Raw genomic sequence first — 20,565 nt, 5'->3', positions numbered from 1 at the left:
AAATCTGATATTGTATTTAAGACTTTTTTTAAACTATATCTTTGAATAATTAAGAAGACTTCAAAATAGAGACGTACAATATGTGAGATGGGTTCGTCTGTTGTAGTAACATAATTTGACCAGCAGGCAGCAGTGCAGCTCTACACTTCGTCCTAAACCCTGCCTCTAGACTATAGCAACTAATTTTTGGGACATTCTGTTCCACCAGTCTCGCTTGAAAATGAGTCCTCATGTGGTGGACCTTGACTGGCATGACTACGTCACATTCTGCCAGTCAGTACAGAGGCAATGCTTGTATGGAGGAGGAGACCTTGAGTTTGTTTTTGTTGACGTTGGGATACTTGCTTGCACATTCCAAGGTTGTGGAACTCTCACACCACACTTGCAGTGCAGAATTCCAAAACAGTAAACATATGTTGGTTCGTATGACTTTATACGCAATTTGAAGTAGAAGAATACCGTGCAGCTGTCTTGTAGTCTGTGAACATGGATTATAGATGAAAAGTTAACGTCATACAGTAATTTTTCATTGAAAGTTGACTGAAATCCTTGCAACCACATCAAGTGAGATAAATGTAAAATATATTTTCTTTATGAGGACTTGTTTTTCTTCCAACATTCTTGTCACAATGCCCAGCTTCCGCCTCTCGTTGCCGTGGTGACAAAAGCTGGGCTCACGATTGGCCCAGCATTTAGTTTCTCTAAACATGACTTGCTAGGCAGTCAAATGATGCCACTTTCAAGCAACTATTGAACGGTTCAGACTCAAAGATTATCATTGAAAATTAAAGTTGAAAGAAATTGTGATGGATGCCATATTGGCTAATAGCCCTGCCTGCAATGCTAACTCAAGGAGTGAAAATACAATCAGTGCTTTTACATCTTTTTGGTTGCTATTTTTTTTTTTTTTCATGTTTTGGTTTGTAGGGGCCACTAGCCTTATCCCAGCCCTTTCACTTGACCTTGTAATCAAACGTTAGAAGTGGTGGGGTGAGCAGTGGCTCACTTGCAACACTCTAAAAACAGTTGGGTTAAAAACAACACAATACTGGGTCAAAAAAGGACCAATAGGTCAAATTGACCCCAAATTGGTTTGCTTTGTACAAAATGTCCCTTTTTTTTTTTTTTTTTACAGAACAACCCAGTTAGTTGCATTGAATTGACCCAAACATTGAGTCAGTCTTTTTATTATATTATTTTTTTCTTTAGCTGTAATTGTGCCAATTGAATGTAAATTTCAATGCTTCACTTGTTTTTTCCATTGATGTACTTATCCCCTGTGATGTATTTTTTTCTGCCAGGTACCCCCAAACCAGCACAAGACTTTTTATAATGTAGTTATAGTTTCTGTCAGAGGGTCAGTATTACCGCAAAGTCAAATAAATGTTTAGTGTTTTCATCACACATTTGCCTAGGTTTGAAATCCGGCCGGTAAAAACTGTTCAAAAGATAGTTTGAGAACAAAAATTTCCCTGCAAAGTTTTTTACAAGTTGATGACAACTTGCAAATTCGGTATTTGAGCCAGAAACTTTTTACGGGCAGCATAAAATTATATAAGATGCCGGATCTGGCCCCCGGGCCTTGAGTTTTCCCCCATCATCTGCCGGAAAATTGTATCAGTAATGAGAATATACATACGGTACATATAAAACAGAAAAGGCATACAACATTGTGCAAAGGCATCACCACGACACAATTTTGCAATTGGGTAATGTTCCAATGAATTTGCTCTTAATTTGAAAAGAAAGCTGTAATGTTTCTACGGCATTAAAATGCAATAAATTAGATTTGTTGATACCCTCAGAAGACCTGTTAATATCTCACGTACCCCCCTCAAAGTATCTTCACGTACCCCCAGGGGTGCAATTTGAGGACCGCTTGTCTATTTGATGACATTTTTATAAAATGTCTTCCTCAATACGGCATTTACAACTAACCTAAATTGCCTTGACACGGAGCCTGGTAACCACGGCAACAATCGACGAGAAGGTGACGCTGAACTCAATGATGCCGCTCCTCCTTTTGTTCACGCTCATATTCACTTTGTTGGCATTCAGGACAACATGGATAATTCATGTGACCAGCAGACAATGCTCCACTAATGAGGCTCATTAGCTTTGTCCAGTAACCCCTCACCCCCTCCCTTTTTGTTCTTTATCAGCATGTGCACCGTGATTACTTCAGGGACCAAAAGGGAAGAGTTTGTCTTTGTCATCATAAACCTTGGCACGGGACGGGGGCGAAGTATTGAATAATGTCATCGCTACCTGTGTGATTGACGAGGTGATTGATCGCCAGGGGCGTGGGGGCTTCGGTGGGAGGAGAGGACAAGGAGGGGGGGGATCGGATTGAAATGAGGATGGGAGGGGCAGGGGACTGATCAATCACCATGATTTGCCACCCTTGATGCGAGGTGTCCCTGGCGGATACTTCATCACTGAGCTCACCCGGTCACGCATGTGCATCATATACACATGTACACAAGCATGTAGAAACCCACACGTGTGTGTGTGTGTGTGTGTGTGGGGGGGGGGGGGTCATAAAGAATTCAGTCACCTGCGTACAAAAGTGCCAATAGATTTTTTTTTTTGTCAGCATGAAGGAAATATCATCACATTCATGATAGCGGGATAGAAATAAATCTTACGATATGCCTGACCTTTTGACTCCTGACATAACAAATTTGCTCAAACGGCCATTAACCATGTTATTATTGTACATTTCATTTATATTTATTTCTCGGAAGACACTGTCTATGTTCATGATTTCTCACTATAATTATATAACAGATAAATATCAATATTATCGAATAGTATAGTACTTGAGGTCTTTGAAGTCTGAAAACGCTGATCAATGAGTGGAGACAAGGGTTCAAAGCAAGCACGAATGAAGCAGAATTTAGCTGTTATGCTACATTAAATATGAACACAGCACCAGTTTCAATTGCTATTATAAGGATTTTTTTAAGTGCAATTTAAGGGTGCAATGATCTAATTTTTTTTAATAATGTAGCCCCGTAAAATATAAATATATTTTTTAGCCAACTACCCCCTAAAACATTTTTGGATACAAAAAAGCTTTTAAAAAAAGGAGTGCTGTGCCATTCATGTATGATTTAACACATTTTACTCCTACTTTTGCAGTGGTTTATCTCTAAAAGCTAGCATCATCTGTTTTCTTTCGATCTCATCTGCTGATGAATTGCATTACTAATGAAAATGCACATATGTATAAAATTTTAAAAAAAGGCATACCACACTTTGTAAAAGAATCATTATAATAATTTAGAAAAGAGTTGCTTCATGTTCAATTAATCTGCTTTTAATTTGAAAATGTTCTTGTCACAGCATTAAAAAACATAACATCAGATTTGCTGATATCTGGAGAAATTCTGTTCTAATTCCTTCTGAAGTACCGCCACCATTTTAAAAATGCCGGCTAAATCGACAGCTACTCCATTAACAAATTAATCCGTCATAGTTTTTACTAATGAATCATTAATTAGATATCTAAAATTGTCCAAATACAGGACTCATAATTTCATCCCCTTGACTGGACATATTTAGTCTTTAGTCCGAGTGAAAGAAGACTGATTATCATTGCGTTGAATTGAAAAAAGGAACCTTCCAAAACATGTCAAAATTTTTGCAGATTGTCAACATTTTTGATGATTTTCTGACATTACAAATCCAGCAATCCAAAAAATTATCACGAAAAACTCTCAATTTGATGTCAATTTGATAAAAAAGTCCAGTTTTTTTTTTTTAACAAAGTTGTAATTCAACACATGCCTTTCAAAATCTCATTAATCAGTTAATTGACAAAATAATTGAAATTAATCATGAGTGAAAATAAATGTTAGTTGCAACCCTAGCAATTACTTGCTCTTTGCCCAACTGATGCTTGTGCAAAGAGAACCCCCTTGCATTGTTTCAATGGGGGGAATTTCACTTACCGTATCATTGCTGATTAGTGGTGAATGACTATATTCTTTTTGTTTTTCTTCTTTTTTTTTTTACAGGGAGTGACATCTGTCACTACTGGGCCAACAAATGTTAAGACCCCCGCAGAGAGCTCCGACAAGGCCCTGAACCTTTCCCTAGGGTATGATCACTTGCCTGCCAACGATCGCATCTGCCGGTAATTTTGTCAATCAATACCTTGTGTTAAACCTGTTTATTGCTTTGAAATGGCAAAAAAAAACAAAAAAAACAAGTCATCTCATCCTGATACTTTTGACTTTTGCTCCTATTGCACCCCAAAATCGGCATAGTGTGTTTTCCCCCCACCTCCTCACTATTCAATGTAACAGGATGCTCCTCATTGATATGTGCTTGGTCGCATCTGTCTGCACCCCCCCCCCCCCCCCCCCCCCACACACACACACACACACACACAGGGAGCAAAAGGATACACCAAACATACATGCAGTATGTGAGGGATTGAGGTAAGCTTCCAGGAAAAGTGGAAGGCTCTGCTGTCGTAACCTTTGAAGTCCAATAATTAACCATATAGATTGTAACCTGAGGGTCTCACTGGACTCCTTATTCACCACTATTTCTGATGGTGCACTCTGCATGTTGTCCTTACTTTTTTTCGTTATTTTACTCATCAACATTGGAGCCAGCGAACAACAAAGAGATCTGAAGGCGAAAAATGAAAAAAAAAATAGCCTAAATAATTTAGTATTTTTCTTTAGCACTTTCTCACTGAGAAGTGAGAAGGTATTCAAAAAGCTTCATACAGACATAAAAATAAAATGTGTATATATTTTACAGACAATAAAAAGCATCTAATAAAAAAAAATCTGACATCAAAAGGAATCTTTCAAAATAATGTAGTCTAGCTAGAGTGACAGCTTTAACGTGCTTTTATCTGCTTTAAAAGGAAATAGAGAAATTAAATTTAAACATAATTATTGTATAATTATTGTTGCTATAACATAATTTCATACTGATATGTCTTTTCGTGAACAATTCTAATCTGTTTTCACCACCTTTTTCAATAATCCTGTATTTAAAAACTACTCCAACTATTTTAAATACCTTTTATGCAGTACAATCTAAAAACTGTGGGGTTAAGAATAACGCAACCATGGGTCAAAAAAGGACCAATCGTAGTAATACTTTTTTGGTTGTTTTATATAAAACAATGTATTTTTTTTATGTTATCTTATTCAAAACGCCCTATATTTGGGGTTGAGCAAAAATATCCAGAAGGTTGGGTCAAATAATCCAAATATTGGCTCTGTCCTATTATGACTTCTAATTGGGTTATTTTTAACCCAACTCTTTTTAAAGTGTGGCTTTTATTTAAACTGTGGGAAATAAAGTTACAGTATTCAGTCATGAACTTGACCCAAACCACCAAGCAATAGTAATATACAGTCAGATATACAGTACACTGTCACTATCAAATATTTTTTGGATCGATTAGTCTATTGATTATTCCATCAACTAATCTAATAGCTTGTGGCAAAAATACATTTACAGATTGAACACTGCCTTTTAATATACAGTGGACCCCGAGGTTACAGTGTTCCTGGCTTACGTTTTTTTTTCACATAAAAGAAGTAAAATACGAAGTTTTTTCGTCCCCTCTTTATGACATTTTTACATTTTTATGGCATCAACAACAATTACAAAATTCAAACTTGGCGGTCAGTGTGCGTGCATATGACTGTGAGTTGCACCACACTCATACGTCACTACATGTGTCACTGCATACGTCGCTATTGGTCGGCGTCACTAAGATGCTGGTCTGCTATTGATCGGCGTCACTAAGATGCTGGTCTGCTATTGGTCGGCATCACTAAGATGCTGGTCTGCTATTGGTCAGCGTCATGGTGTCACCAAGATGGCGATATGCTAAAGACTTGATCTCGTGAGAGTGCTTACAACATCATATTAATTGTGCATTTTAATGCTTATTTCAAACTTTAATTGCTTGGCCATGGGTCCCAAGATTGCTAGTGATGTTATAGGGATTATTACATAAACAAAGATGGAGATAATCAGGAAATACGAAGAAGGCACGTGCATCGATACCCTCGCTAGGGAATATGGCCGTAACTAGCTCAAGCCGTGTTACTCCAAATGTAAATAAAATTTCATTTTTCCTTTATATATTTTTTTATAATGATGTTTAATTATATACTGTACATGTATATTATATAAGTAGCACTTACTATACTAATTTGACACAAATTTTTAATATGTATATAAAAATTTTATGTTTTTACCTGGGATTTTCTTTACCATAGGGTTCTATTGCCCACCATACGACGATTTCGCCTTACGATCCCTACTCCGGAACAAATTAATTTCATATGGCGGGGGTGCACTGCATTCAACATTGGACTTCACTTTTACCCATGTAGCGACTTGCGTTTTCATTGACTGACACTCCATCTTTTTATGGATTAGAAAAGATGTCTCGTGAAAGTAAGTGTGAATCTTTATGGGACTATTGCCTTGCGATTGGTTGACGCCCAACGAGGGCAACTCCCATAAAAAATGTCTATTTCTCAATTGACTGCATGACCATAGTAGGTGGTATTGTATTGAAAAAAAAAACAACTATTACTTTTAATAACATCCCAGGAATGTAAGCAGTATCAGAAATGCGCTCCATGTGATGCAATGTGTGTGTATATTAGTGACTGTCTTTTGTTTTTCACGAGGGGAAGATTCCCAGAATGGATTGAATTCCTTCACACAGTGGCCTTCTGCTTGCTGCCTCACAAGGACATTTTGCCTCGCACACAAAAGAAGACAGAGCACATTTGAGGAGGAGTCGCTATTGTTTGCATTAAGCATTGTGACGCCTTCAGCTGGCCGGTGAGAGTGAAACAATTGTGGGCTGTGTCAGGGGAGGAGGGGACTTTGTGAAGTAGGTGACAGGGATAAGCTAGGTTTTGTCGTGAGGTAAGGACCCAAGAAAATGGGCGGTGGTGCTCGACGCTCCCTAAACATCACCATGCATTGAACACTTCATGAAAAGAAGTCGCACAAGTCTGCAGTTTTCCTCAGCTGGGACTTATTACAGCAGGAACTTTGGGCTATAGTGACTAAAGTGGCGTAATGTTGTGGACACATCTGAGACTCATTGGGGGGAGATAAGAAGTCATAAGATGCAAAGCGTGATTATATCATTGAAGTTCTTAAAAGTGTAGGTCACTCTTTGAAAAGCAATTCATTCCACTTCATCAACGAGACTAGGGCCATCCATTTTCTATAGAGCTCATCCTCATTAGACATGTGGCTGAGCTGGCGCCCATCCCAGTTGACTTTAAGTTGAGAGCATAACACGCTGAACTCAGCCTATGAATAATTTGAACACATTTTGCAGATTTAAACCTAGGGTTGTTTTCATAACTCCCTTGTTGAGTTGTGTTGGGTTTTGAGGGTTATTTTTACCCAAAGTTTGGTGAGTTATTGGGACACAACAGATTGGGGTAAAAAAATAGATTCATGCAAGTTTTACCATGTGAAAAGTTGTACTTCTTCACTAACTTCACTGCCACTGATGTCAAAAACCAAATTGAGTGAGAAAATGAATGAGTAATAATTTTCACGGAAACAAAAAGATCTTTGATATCTTTAGTCATCAATGGCAGAGAATACATTGAAAAAATGGGTAAAAATAATTCAATTTGGGTCACTGTTTGCGTCAATTTGACCCCACTTTCTTGATTGTTTGGGTTAAAATAGGACTGAACAACTACATAGGTCATTTTGACCCAACCTTCTGGGTAATTTGGACTAAAACAGAGAAAGTTGACCCAAGTGACTCAAGTAGCTGGTTAGTCCCACTTGTCCCTGATGTGTGGATTAAAACAACCTAGAAAGTTGGGTCAAATTGACACAACTGGTGGTTTGATCCCCTTCGGATCCAAATAAAGTTATTTTTGAAACATTTTTCAAGTGTACTGAGAGAAAAATTATGATACTTTTAAAAATGATTTTTAGCCATTTTTCTAGTAACCGGACAGCCCACGTTTTTTTTTTTCCACTCATCTATCAGTATGGATGGATTTTACACCATGTTTGATCAAAATCTTGACCCAGCATGCTGGGTCAAATCCTGAACTCAATGTGCTGGGTACAAATTCTTCTGAGCCCCTCTGAGATAGTAACTACAAAATTACTCACATTTGGGTTGATTTCTACAAAAAAAATGTAGTGTTCTTAGAAAATTTTGAGATGTACATTTTACATCATTTTTAACCGCGGCTATACTTGTAATTTGGTAGATAATTTCTTGGTACACCTTAAAAAAATTTGGGTCATAGCATATATATATATATATATATATATATATATATATATATATATATATATATATATATATATATATATATATATATATATATATATATATATATATATATATATAAAATTAATTTTTTTTTAACTACAACTATGATCATAATCTGGTGCTGCACTCTAAAAACCTTAGTGAAAAATAACCTAATAATGGGTAAAAAGGGTCAACGTAACCCATCTTTTTGGGTTGCTCTATCAAAAACAACCCATTATTTGTTGACCTGTATGCAATCACCTGTTTTTGTTGGTCCTTGGGGTCCTTGACCCATAGTTTGTGGGCAAATTGGTTAGCATGTCTACCTCAGTGTTTGCAGGATATGTTCCAGCTTGCCCGGCCTTCCTGTGTGGAGTTTGCATGTTATCCCTCTGCTCCAGGCACTTTGGTCTTTTCCCAGACTCCAAAAACATGCTTGGTAGGTATATCGGGAGCTTCAAATTGCCCTTAGGTGTAAATATGAGTGCGAATTGTTGTTTGTGTCCGTAAGCCCTGCGGTTGGCTTATAACCAATCCAGGGTGTTCTCGCCTACTACCTGGAGATGGCTGTGATAGGCACCAGCAAGCCAGTGACCCTAGTGAAGATAAGAAAATGGATGGATGTTTTTAGAATGTTGTTAGAAATGTTGATAACAAAATGTTGTGTTATTTTGGGTTATTTTTTAAGGCTGCTCCAATATTTAGGTCAATCACACAACTTTCTCCTATACAAAACAATGCAAAAATTGAGGCTGTTTTGTTCCAAACAACCTGTTTTGGGGGGGTCAACTGGGGTCAAATTTATGCAAATATTGGGTCAGTCCTTTTTAACCCAATAATTGCATTATTTTCAACCCAAAATTTTAAAGAGTGTATCATTAACTCATGAGCTTTTTCCCGTGTTGGATCATCCAACATGATGGATCTAATCCAGCCCAATATGATGGGTATAAATAATCCAAAACCGGTCCCTTCTGGTTATCTATTCCTCCCAATTTGGGTCACTTTTGAACTAGCAGTTTTTAGGGTGTATGGTCTTGTTTTAGTTGTTGTCTGAACGGGGCTTGACATGATACACAAGTGTAATGAGGCACATAAGTGGGTGTGCTTCAAAACAATACAACCAACTGATCTAATTTGTCTTAACCGATTTGTTTCGAGTCACCCTTGAGTGGGAAATCACACCCATGGCACACAACGCTTTCCCAGAGACAATTAGTTCTAATTAGGGAATAGCAGCAAGGCGAGGTGGTCTCTCCAGGTTGCTTTCATCTCCTCTCCGTTGCGTAGGCAACAGTCTCATTCACAGCTCCTGACAAGCGCCTGTGAAAACCGCACGCATGTTGCAGAGTTCATCTGAATTACAAATGCCTCAAAGTGTCGCCGTTCAAATTAGAGCGAGCAAAGTCGAGTCAACGCAAGTTGGTTATATCTAATTGACGGAGTGGCGGCAAATCGTTTATCACTTCCGCTTGCTGCCACCAGTCTAGGCGGGCCGCGATATAATTCCAGTGCACCCAGTTGCGAAAGTAATTGGAATATGGCTAATAATACGGTAGTATAATAATTATCTCCCCTCTCTCTAACCCCCCTCCAAGTCTTCTTGACTCCAACCCATCACAGATGCCTCCATCTATCAGTCTTTTCCGTTGACAAGCCAAGCCTTTTGAACACTCCCTCAGATGAGTGTGTGTATTATGTGTGTGTCTGCATCCATCTGTGTCTTCTGCCTCCAGGCGACAGGACCAGTAACCCCTCAAAGCAACCCCCATCCCCTCTTTTTAAAGCCCGCAAAATCAAAAGAATGGCAGTTTGACAAAATATCCTTCATCGACTGGAAGGTTGAGATTGATTTTGTTCTGTGACCGCACTTGTAACTCAAAAACATACCGCAAAACATCTTTCCCATTTGAAGTGAATGGAAATGCTGTTAATCCGTTCCAACCTTCCAGACTTGGAAAAAAAAGAAAAGGAAATACATTTACTCATAACATTAAGTAATATTTATACCTCTATTTACTTATTTTCAATGGTAAAAAGTCATTATTTTGTTGATGATTATTTAACTTTTTTTTTTCATTTAAAAATAATACCTTTTAAACAGTGGTTTTCAACCTTTTTTCTGTGATGTACCCTCTGTGAAATATGTTTTTAGCCAAGTCTCACTTGACCGGTGCAAAGCATTTTTGGGTGAAAAAAAAAAAGACTTAAAACTTTCAAACTTCATTTGTGTTGGTCCACACACAAAAATAATCAACTGAAAGTGTCCTTTTTTGGATCATAGAGGAAATCTGTTATAAAAAAAAAAACTTAATTATTAATAACCTTTTTTTAATAACTTAAAATAAATAACTTTTTTGTCAATAACTTAATTATTATTAAATATCCGTCCACAAAAACGATTTAAAGTGTCAGACCTGTTATCAAAGAGAAATAATTATAAATAAATAATTGTCTGCAGAAAAATATTAAACATAAAGCATGCTGTTTTTTGATTGCACAAGAGATCTCTTCACAAAATCATTAACTTAATTTTGAATAAATATTTGTCCACAAAAAAACTCAACATAAAGTGTCAGACCAGTTCTCAGAAAGAAATAATTATAAATAAATATTTGCCCACAGAAAAATATTACACTTAAAGCGTCCTGTTTTGAGATTACAGTAGATATATGTTCACAAAAATAAATTTAACTTGAGGTGGCACAGGACAAGTTGGGTTGAACCATTCTAGTATGGGGGAGAATCTGGGTTTAAAAAAAAAAATTGAATAACCTACTGAACATCAAATTTGTTTTATTAACTTATATTTTCCTGAAATATTTATCTAATTTAAAAATAATTTTAAAGGATTTTTGCATGTTCATTTGTTTTATTTAAAATCACAAGTACACCCAGGAGTTCCTTCAAGTACTCCCAGTGGGTACCCATACCCATATTTGAGAACCACTGCTTTAAAACACCACTTGATGTCCGCTGAAAATGACATAATGCGCTCAAGGTGCAGGTAACGATCATCCTGATTCACCTATTTTCTGGGTTTGGTGATTTGATGTTCACAAGCTGAGGCGTGATTGGTTGTTACCTGAGCCTTGAGTGCATGTGATATTCTTTTCAGTGGCTAGCAATATGCGTTTTTAAAATTATTAATTGAAGATGAAAACTAATTTAGAGATCAAATATACAAAATATTCCATTTTTAATTATGAAAATGGCTATTTAAGTTCAGTAACCCTTTAATAGACACAATTTTATAGTCAAACCATTTTCCCCACCTTTTGTTCTTCAATTTAATGAACATTGTACAGCTCCTACTACATAGCATTCTGTTGTATGCACCTTGGCGGTAAGATAACATAATATGCAGAGACCATGCTCGTATTAATCATTTTTCTAATAGATGTATTTTATTATGGTTCTAATTACATCCATTGTTTGAAGATGCTAGTGCATCTATGTTGTTTTTTATTTGTGTTAGCGTCAAGCTATTTGAGATAAGTGGTTGTACACTGATGACTTTGTTTTCTGTTTAGTTTGACAATAAAATCCAAGGGAGAGTGGTAATGAATGACTATGACTACTTAACGTTCTGAATTCCTCTTTACGTGAAAGTTATCAACCAATGTATGTAGTTGAGCTGTGTCTGTGGTGGCTAGCTGCTAATATTAGCATCCATCCCCCATAAATCAATTTGTCTATATATTGGATGATGTTTGATTTCCCACTTAAGACAGTCTTAAACCGAGAAGCCAAAATAATTGGATTTCTGTCAGCTCCCTAAAAGCAACATTTGACTTTTAGCAAATTAGCATGCTAAACTCACAGTGGGAAAAAAAAAAAAGATTGATTTTTGGCTAACGAGTTTGGGGGTGTATCCCAAAGTCCTGCCTCCCACTATCTGAAGTGTTTGTTTTCAACCAGAAATGTAAAGCAAAAAGATAAATGGTTAAGACCATTACATAAGTGTTTTGCATTGTGATGTCTCGAAAGTACATTTCATTCAGTAAAAGTATATATGCGGTGACAACTTGATTTTGTGTAAACTCCAAAAAGTGTTTGCCAGAATGTTTTGTATTAAGGACTGCTACAGGATTCTTTATCAGCGCGTCAAGGTTACAGCTTCACTGTGCTCAAAAGGCAAGTTAGGACAGCCGACTCCTCTCAAGCTGCAGAATTTATCAGGTAAAGCGGTGATTTTGCATCAAATATTTCACTTTATCATGCAATTTGCTCCTAGTTAAATTCAGGTACATTTTGTACTGAGAGAGATTTTTTTATTTTTGTGACTTGACTTTTCTCTAAGTTTGATCTCTACATTAACAAGTTAACTGGGGTCATTTTTTCAATGCTTTATAAATTTTACATGAATCTGCAAAGTTAACACTTTGACAGTCCTAATATATATACATAATTATGAAAAAATATGTAATTGTGCACAACATAACCGCAAATTGGATCATGTTGTACATAATAACCACAAAATGTAGGTCATATCCGGATACCCAGACTGTTTATTTGTGCCCACTGTAGTAGACATTGGGTGTCAGAAGGATATTGAATAAAATAATCCAAAGAAATACAAAAACAGCAGGGTCAAAAATAACTCAGAATGGGTAAAAATGTACTGATCACTGTGTGCACCCAGTTTTCTATTCTGTCAAAATGTTGGGTTTCTTGTCCAAAACAAACTAGTTCTTTGATTTGGTTATACAAGAACATCCCTTTTTTTCATTGTTTTGTGCAAAAATAATTATTGGATTAATCTATTTTTTTCCTCAAATGTGGTTATTTCTGACCCAACCATTTTTACAGTATTGGGTTCAATTCACCCAAGTAGCAGGTAATGTATAACCCTTTCTGACTGAAATTTAAACAATTTTTTGAGTGCATGTTAATTCCACTAATAGATCAAAAACAATTAGCCCAGCTCAGCAAAATTACTGAAAACATCCTAGGTGATGGTTGTTCCGCAGCATACGGTAAAACGGCTGGCAAGATTATTTCAATAACTATTGACATGCCCTGTTTGCTTACATTTGCGTACAACAGTTGTGTGGCAAGCATGTCAGCCTTCTGCCTGCCTCCAGTGTTGACTGAGCATTTGCATATCTCACTGGTCGCACTAATTGTTAAAGCTACACACATGCACTAAGGCAGGTTTCTCACATACCAATTTTTAAAATGTGGAAGGTGCACATGATAAGGGTGTGGCGTACTCCGAGATGACCAACACAGCCCACCACACACGTAATAACATATCCAGTTATTCACTCAAAATGCCCTGACAGTTTTCCAAACACATCAGGGATGAATCTCTCAAAATTACACCTCAGAACACCCGTTAATTGTTCAGGACAATCTTTCAGAGACATCTGACAATTAATCTTTTGCTGACTTTTATTTAAGGTGAGGAAAGCAGTTCAAATTAGATACAATTATCAGTATGTGTGCAACTTTACTTATTTTCAGTCCAAATCTTGATATCCTCTATATTTATATGCAGTTAAAGGTGGTACACTGTACTGTATATTCTTAGGTATTGTTGAGCTGTATTTTAGACCAGCAATTTTGATATGGGGTATGAGAACCCCTGGGTGTTACTTAAAGTCACTTCAGAGTGTACATACAGTTTTAACAGGGTTTCTGCAGGTATTAGCTTTTGTTTTGAAAAAAAAAAAAAAGCACAAAATCGTTCAGAATAAAGTATGCGTGTATTTTGAGTTATGCTAAGGTTCAAAATATTAGAAACACCTTTCTCCTGTGCATGTGCAATACTACAAGAATGTTCAATAACATCGCCCTGCCAAGTATCAGTTACGTAATTGCATAGTTTCTTTCAAGTCCGCTCCTCTGAACCGTTATCGCTTCACCTCCCTGATCCATCGCTATGCTAACGTTCCCTCCTCACATCAACCGAGCCTTTCGTTCACCTTTACGCTTGTCTCCGCGTACTTCAGAACTTCCTGCGCTTGACTATTTCAGATAAATCTCCAGCCATTTCCTCATCTACGCAAATTTATCTTTTCCCCTTTTTCCCCAGCACTTTCTTTTTCTTTCTTTGGGTTGCACAGACAGCATCTTAATCCGGGATTGATTTTTACCCAGAATGCAATAAAAGTCATGATGGGAGAGGGAAGGCGAGAAGAACTGGGCAACAATAGCCAGTCACTCGACGGTAGCATAATTTGGGATGGGCTGTCCCGTATGATGTTGAACTGTCGATACATGGCGTCGTGAACAAGCCAACGCCCGGAAGCACGCTCGCCTCCTTATTAACTCTTTTCCCAGTAATCATTATTCCAGTGGTAGCCGCCCGTCAATTTGCTGCGCCACTGATTAAAATCAATATGGCATTTAATTACATGCGGCTGTTGTTCTTGTATTTATGCAAATCGTTCATTTTGATTTTCTGCTCGTAATCGAAAACATCCCCATCGCAAATTACTGACAGGCCATTGTGCAACTGTAATTGCTCGATTTGAGTCACAGCAAACATTCTGACGGTTTGATATTTATGTGACTAAAAACAAATGTGAATTTCAGGCTCATGCCTTTCCAATGGGCATATTTTAAGAAAAGAGATGTACTGTACATAGATTATTAAGGAAAAAAAAGCAACTACTTGACCCTGTGACCAATCGTAGACCAGTATCTTAGGGTGTTGTGACACCGACCAATAGCAGACCAGCACTGTAGTGATGTAAGCGGTGACACATGTATAAACGTATGAGCGCACACTGACCGCCATGTTAGATTTGTCACGCACACTGACCGCCATGTTGGCTGTGTCGTAGGGCGAAAGAAATGGTGTAAAGAGGGGCCAAAATGTAACGGGCCATGTCGTAAGGTGAAAAAAACGTAAGGCAGGGACATTGTAAAACAGGGGTCCACTGTAAAACAATATTCACAGGCATAAATTCTTTATCCTCTGCAAAGAACAACATTTTTCTTCACATCGACTGTTTACTGTAAAACTATATATATATATATATATATATATATATATATATATATATAAAATTTATTGTAATATAGTATATTTAGTATATATAGTTTTGACTTAGATAGTTTAGCTTAATGCTAACGAATAACATGAAGACGAGATAATGGATAGCTTCAATATCACAAATTTATAACTCATTATTTAGAAGACAAATGGGGCGCAGATTATGTAATCAGTAACTAAGAGACCAATCTCACATTTACAAATATGTCAACTGATTCAGACTAAACAGACTGAACTTGTCCTATTTGTCTGGAAACGTTCTAAACTGAGAATACTTCTTGAGGATTTGAGCATGCAAGTTAAGCAAGATGGAACAGTTAAATGCGATGTGAACATGGATATATAAGTGAAACATAGTCTGCCGTAGATGGATGTAAGGAGCATCTGGACTGAAAGCCAATCCCCTCCCTTGCTGATGAGTGTGTTTGCCTGCCTGTATGTGTGTGTGAGGGAGGTCACCCGCATCCAGTGGGTAGCAGCTGTCCTTTTTCCTGTGCGGTCTCCCAGATTACATGAAATGAACCTGTAGAAGGCCAGACACGCTGATGGGTGGCTCCCAGACTAGGTGTCCATTGATCAGTCGGGAAGGTCAGAGTCGGGCGGAGGAGGTCGACTGACATGAGGAAGGACCCTGGAGGAGGAAGAGGAGGAGGAGGACTTTTTTTTTCCTCCCCAGCCATCAGTCTTCCTTGAAGTGAATTCATTTTTTTTGTGCCAATTGGACATTGATTTAATCACCTTCAGGGAGCACCAAGTGTCTATTTGAAGACGACATCTATTTGAGGGAGGGCAGTTTTTTTTTAATAAATATTAGCATATGATATTAAAATTGTACAGTGTTTATAATACAGTTCATGTTAAACACTATCTTGATCAAGATTTTAGCATTTTTTAAGGATTGGTGGTTAGCTTGACATTTTTTACATTTTTGGATTTAAATCCCATCTCTGGCCTTCCCCTGTAGTGTGATCTGAATTTGAAATGAACACTACAAATTTGAAGTCAAATGGACCATTGCAATTTTTTCTTACAGTCAGTCACTTTGTTGCACACGCAGGGACACTTTAGCAGATGCCTCACACAATTTACAATTTGAAACTATTTTATCATTTATTGAACCGCAAAAACTTGGTGCGATTGTCAAAGGAAGAATGCAGCTGTCAAATAAGAAAAGTAGAAATTCACACACACATATATATATATATATATATATATATATATATATATATATATATATATATATATATATATATATATATATATATATATATATATATATATATATATATATATATATATATATATATATATATATATATATATACATATATATATGCATATATATACATATATATACATATATATGTATGTATATACAGTATATATGTATGTATGTATATATGTATATATGGAGAACAATAACGCATTCACTGCCTAGTTAAAAATTGAGTTTTGACTTGTATAGCTGCCCAATTAATTAATTAATTAATTAATATAGCTGCCCAATTAATTACAATTATTTATATATTATGATGGGCCTACAGTGTGATCATGTCTGTACACAGTTCTGTAATGAAAGCTAATAAGAATAAAATTCTGTTGAAAATGATGTCAACACAAAAGCAAATATAGTCCAACAACAAAGGTGATTTGGGTGTCAAAGCGTATGTGTCAAAAGGTACAAAATGTGTAAAAATCTCATCTGCTTGTTTCATCCAAACGGATATTTTTCGATGAGTTATTTAGAAGATATTTCGCTTTACATTACCACCATATATTCCTGATGACTAATTCAAGGGGAAGACGATTTAGTGCTTCACACAAGATAAAAGGGAGAAAAAGACGAGAGGCTGAGGGGAAAAGTGCTGCAGACTGGGAAATCGAGAGCAGGCGGAGTGTTTCTCCAGTCGGTTAGTTTGACATCTCCCCTGAGAGACAGAGGATCTCACCCCTATAATATCTCACGGTTTCATGTCGGTTCGAGATCGTTTTGATCAGGGGTGATGGGAGGATAAAAGCTTAATGCGGATAAAATAAAGAAGGCAGAAGAGGAACTCAGAAGCAATGACAAGAGATCTGGGGGTGCTTAAATGGGAAGACGGACGAGGGCCGGGATTTCCCTGCTGTCTGCTTGTTGATGAACTTCGGAGTAGAAGTTATATATGGGATGTTTCCCAATCATCTTTCTCGAGACGTCGGCGCTCGCCAAAGTTCCGTGACTCACTTTGAGGGTTTTGTATGGTAAGAAAAACAAGTGTCAGCAGTTGTTGCATACAGCTGTTGACACACACTCATACATACAGGCGCACATATTCTGTACACCCTTGGCAGATACACAATAGCATTTGCAGAGCAGGGTTATGCTTCTTCCACTAAATATTGATTACATGCAATAACATGTGGCCATGAAACTACTTCACACACAATACTGTGCTCAAGGGCCACAGTTTGATTTTTACAATGGACACTGGACAGAAAGGCTGTGTCACAAAAAAAAACCCCGCTAAAATGTGTTACTATTTTTTTTAGATGTTTTCATTCGCTAATTTAGCTTTTTTGTTAAAAAGATGCTGAACTTTTAGCCATTGTCAGCAATAAAAAGCCAATATTTTGTCCATAATTATTTTGATAACAAAATTATTTTTACTGTACAACTGACATTTTGCTACTTGCTGTCGACTGAAAATGACATTGTGTGTATTCAGGGTTCTGTTAAAGGGACACTGTGTAAGATTTGACAGTTTTTCATTATGGACCGCTGTAGGTGCTGCATTTAACATTGTCCATAGCTATGACAAGCATGGCAGCCTCCAGAGAAGTGCCACCCTCATGTAATATAATTTAATGATAACTAAACCTACAATTATATTTAAAATATACTGTTGGTCGTTAAGAACACATTTATTTGAGTGTTTTTTTTTATTTATTATCATTTAGATGATTGCTTTTTAATGAAAAATTGTCTAAATCTTAAAAGTGTCCCTTCAATGACCAATCAGAGTTCCACTTGCAAATGTCACATGACAAAACTCAGATAATAGGAGAGCCATGACCACATGTGTTGTCATTTTCAGGGAAAATGTGTTTTTAAAAGTATTGATTTGCATAGACTTTGAGAAACTAAAACAAACAATCAACTTTTTAAACTGAAATGGCTAAATAAGTATCCCTTTAATCAGTACATAACTTTAGTGAAGCAAAAGTGACATTATAAGTCATTATAAGTCGCATAATAGTTTAAGTTAATAAAACAAGGGAAACTTCTGTGTACGAATACGTTTTGGTTTTTTTTCTTTTCTGTCATTGTGCCAAGTTATCAAAACGGTCTTTGGACATAATTGACAACAGACATTCAGATATAATTTTAGACTGAAATAATTTTCAGTTTGTCTACATACAGGGGAATAAAAGATACAGTAATACTTTTATTTTCCTTTTTTACACAATTATTTTGTTTTTATACAGTGTCTAAATAGATCCTACATGGAAAGCTGTGAGTAAGACAATTCAGCACATCAGTAAAACCAGGATGTGTTACAAAAATATGTCTTCCATCAATAATATCACTTTTGGCTTCGACATCTGCATGTTACTAGTGACATTCTAAAGTGCACATATTTGACTTACTAGTAACATTAAGATGCCCTACCAGTAATACCAAAGTTGCCCTGCAAATGTGCAGAAATGTTGTCTCACGGTTGTGAAAAAAAATGTTTATCTACTCTCTAGAAATCTCGTCCACTGAATTTTCTATTTCGTGAGGACATAATGTACTACAGCCTCCATTTGTTTTGGGTAGTAATGTCTCTTTAAATCATGGGCGTGGCCTCCCTACTACGACCTGCCCTCTCATGCATAATAGCCAAGTGTCCTTTCCCGTGAAATCACACTCTGCGCCAGACTGCAAAAGAAAGTGAACGCTCGCGAAGCTCCCGCGGCTACTGCGGCAAGTTTCAAACGCGATTTGTTTGAGGGCTGTTTACAACGGAGGCGGAAGAGAGACAAAGAAGACGAACAAGAAGCGACTCATATGCACGCATCGTTTGACGCTCATTGCTGAAGTCGTTTGCTTTAGGGAGGATCTATGAAGCACTACGCAGATTTTTCAACGTCCACACCAGGTAAAGAAAATAAATAAAAGTGGACCTGAATTCCAACTGTTTCCCACACCGATGCTGGCGGTAATTGAAGTCCCCAGCTGCAGCGTTTGAGCTCATCGGGCTCCGTTTTAATTAAATGATAAGAGAATTGGACCGGGAGTCAAGTTTGCGCCGCTAATTGATCCTTTGCCGACTAATTTAATCACCTTTCTGCTGATCAGCTGAACACTCCCACACCCCCGCCCCCTCCTTATTCGAATTCACCCAGCTTTGCACCGTCTACTACTATAAAACATTATGTAATGAAAGTCCATTGCGAAACTTGAAAGTTCTCAGCTTTTACCTTATCACTTCTTCATAGACTGCACTGTGTGTTTGGTTGTGGGGGTTCAGTTTTTGATGATTGTCACAAGAACCGGATTCAGTCAAAGTCTGTTTCTCTCTCTGCAGACTGAGGGAACGGGGAGTGAGCCTCACTGCCTCCATGCCGGGCATCAGCTCCTCCGCGGGGCCCCGCTATGACAGCTGGGACATGGACCACCTGGACCACTACCAGCACTACTTCTACGACGACCACCACAACCCGGACGAGGACTTTTTCAAGTCCACGGCGCCAAGTGAGGACATATGGAAGAAATTCGAGCTGGTCCCCACCCCGCCCATGTCCCCTATCCGAGCAGTGGAAGGGTCGGGCAGATTAGGGCTGGTGTGCCCCACGCTGGGGGACAAGCTGGAGTGGGTGTCCCATTTTCTAGGACAGGAGGATCAACAGCAGCAGGATCTCCCCAGTAAAGTGACCCCGGCCACAGACTCCGTGGGGAACCTGAGCTCCATCATTATACAGGACTGCATGTGGAGCGGGTTCTCGGCGGGTCGGCAGCTGGAGAGGGTTGTGGGGGAACGCTGCCACCCATGCCAGACTAAGGCGGCCCCAGTTGCCAACAAAGTGGTCACGGGCACATCCCCGGGGAGGGCGCAGGGTGTTTCCGCTGATGTGCTGCCTCTTGGTTGTTTGGTGGCAGACTGCGTGGACCCGGCCGCTGTGCTCACCTTCCCATTGGGGGGAGGCTGCAAGAAACAAGTGTCTTCTGGGTCGGAGTCTCACACCAACTCTTCAGGTCAGTGTATATTGCTAAACTAAAAATAGAATAGTGCCT

At 37.9% G+C, this 20,565-nt stretch overlaps 1 protein-coding gene across 1 annotated transcript in view; it reads left to right on the top strand.

The window, feature by feature from the left end:
• The first annotated feature begins 19,221 nt into the window (after window positions 1-19,221).
• myclb (MYCL proto-oncogene, bHLH transcription factor b) overlaps window positions 19,222-20,565 on the top strand; it is a 7,554-nt gene continuing 6,210 nt past the window's right edge. The window contains exons 1-2 of the mRNA XM_088405679.1: window positions 19,222-19,429; window positions 19,859-20,526. Of these exons, the coding sequence (XP_088261805.1) occupies window positions 19,893-20,526 (634 nt within the window). The 5' untranslated portion in view covers window positions 19,222-19,429; window positions 19,859-19,892. The remainder of the gene's footprint in view (window positions 19,430-19,858; window positions 20,527-20,565) is intronic.

This window comes from Hippichthys cyanospilos, chromosome 21 (assembly GCF_059441005.1).
Source record: "Hippichthys cyanospilos isolate Australia breed blue-spotted pipefish chromosome 21, RoL_Hcya_1.0, whole genome shotgun sequence".
Taxonomy (NCBI): Eukaryota; Metazoa; Chordata; class Actinopteri; order Syngnathiformes; family Syngnathidae; genus Hippichthys; species Hippichthys cyanospilos.
The sequence above is the reverse complement of the archived record's forward strand: the minus strand, read 5'-3'. Positions and strand labels throughout refer to the sequence as shown.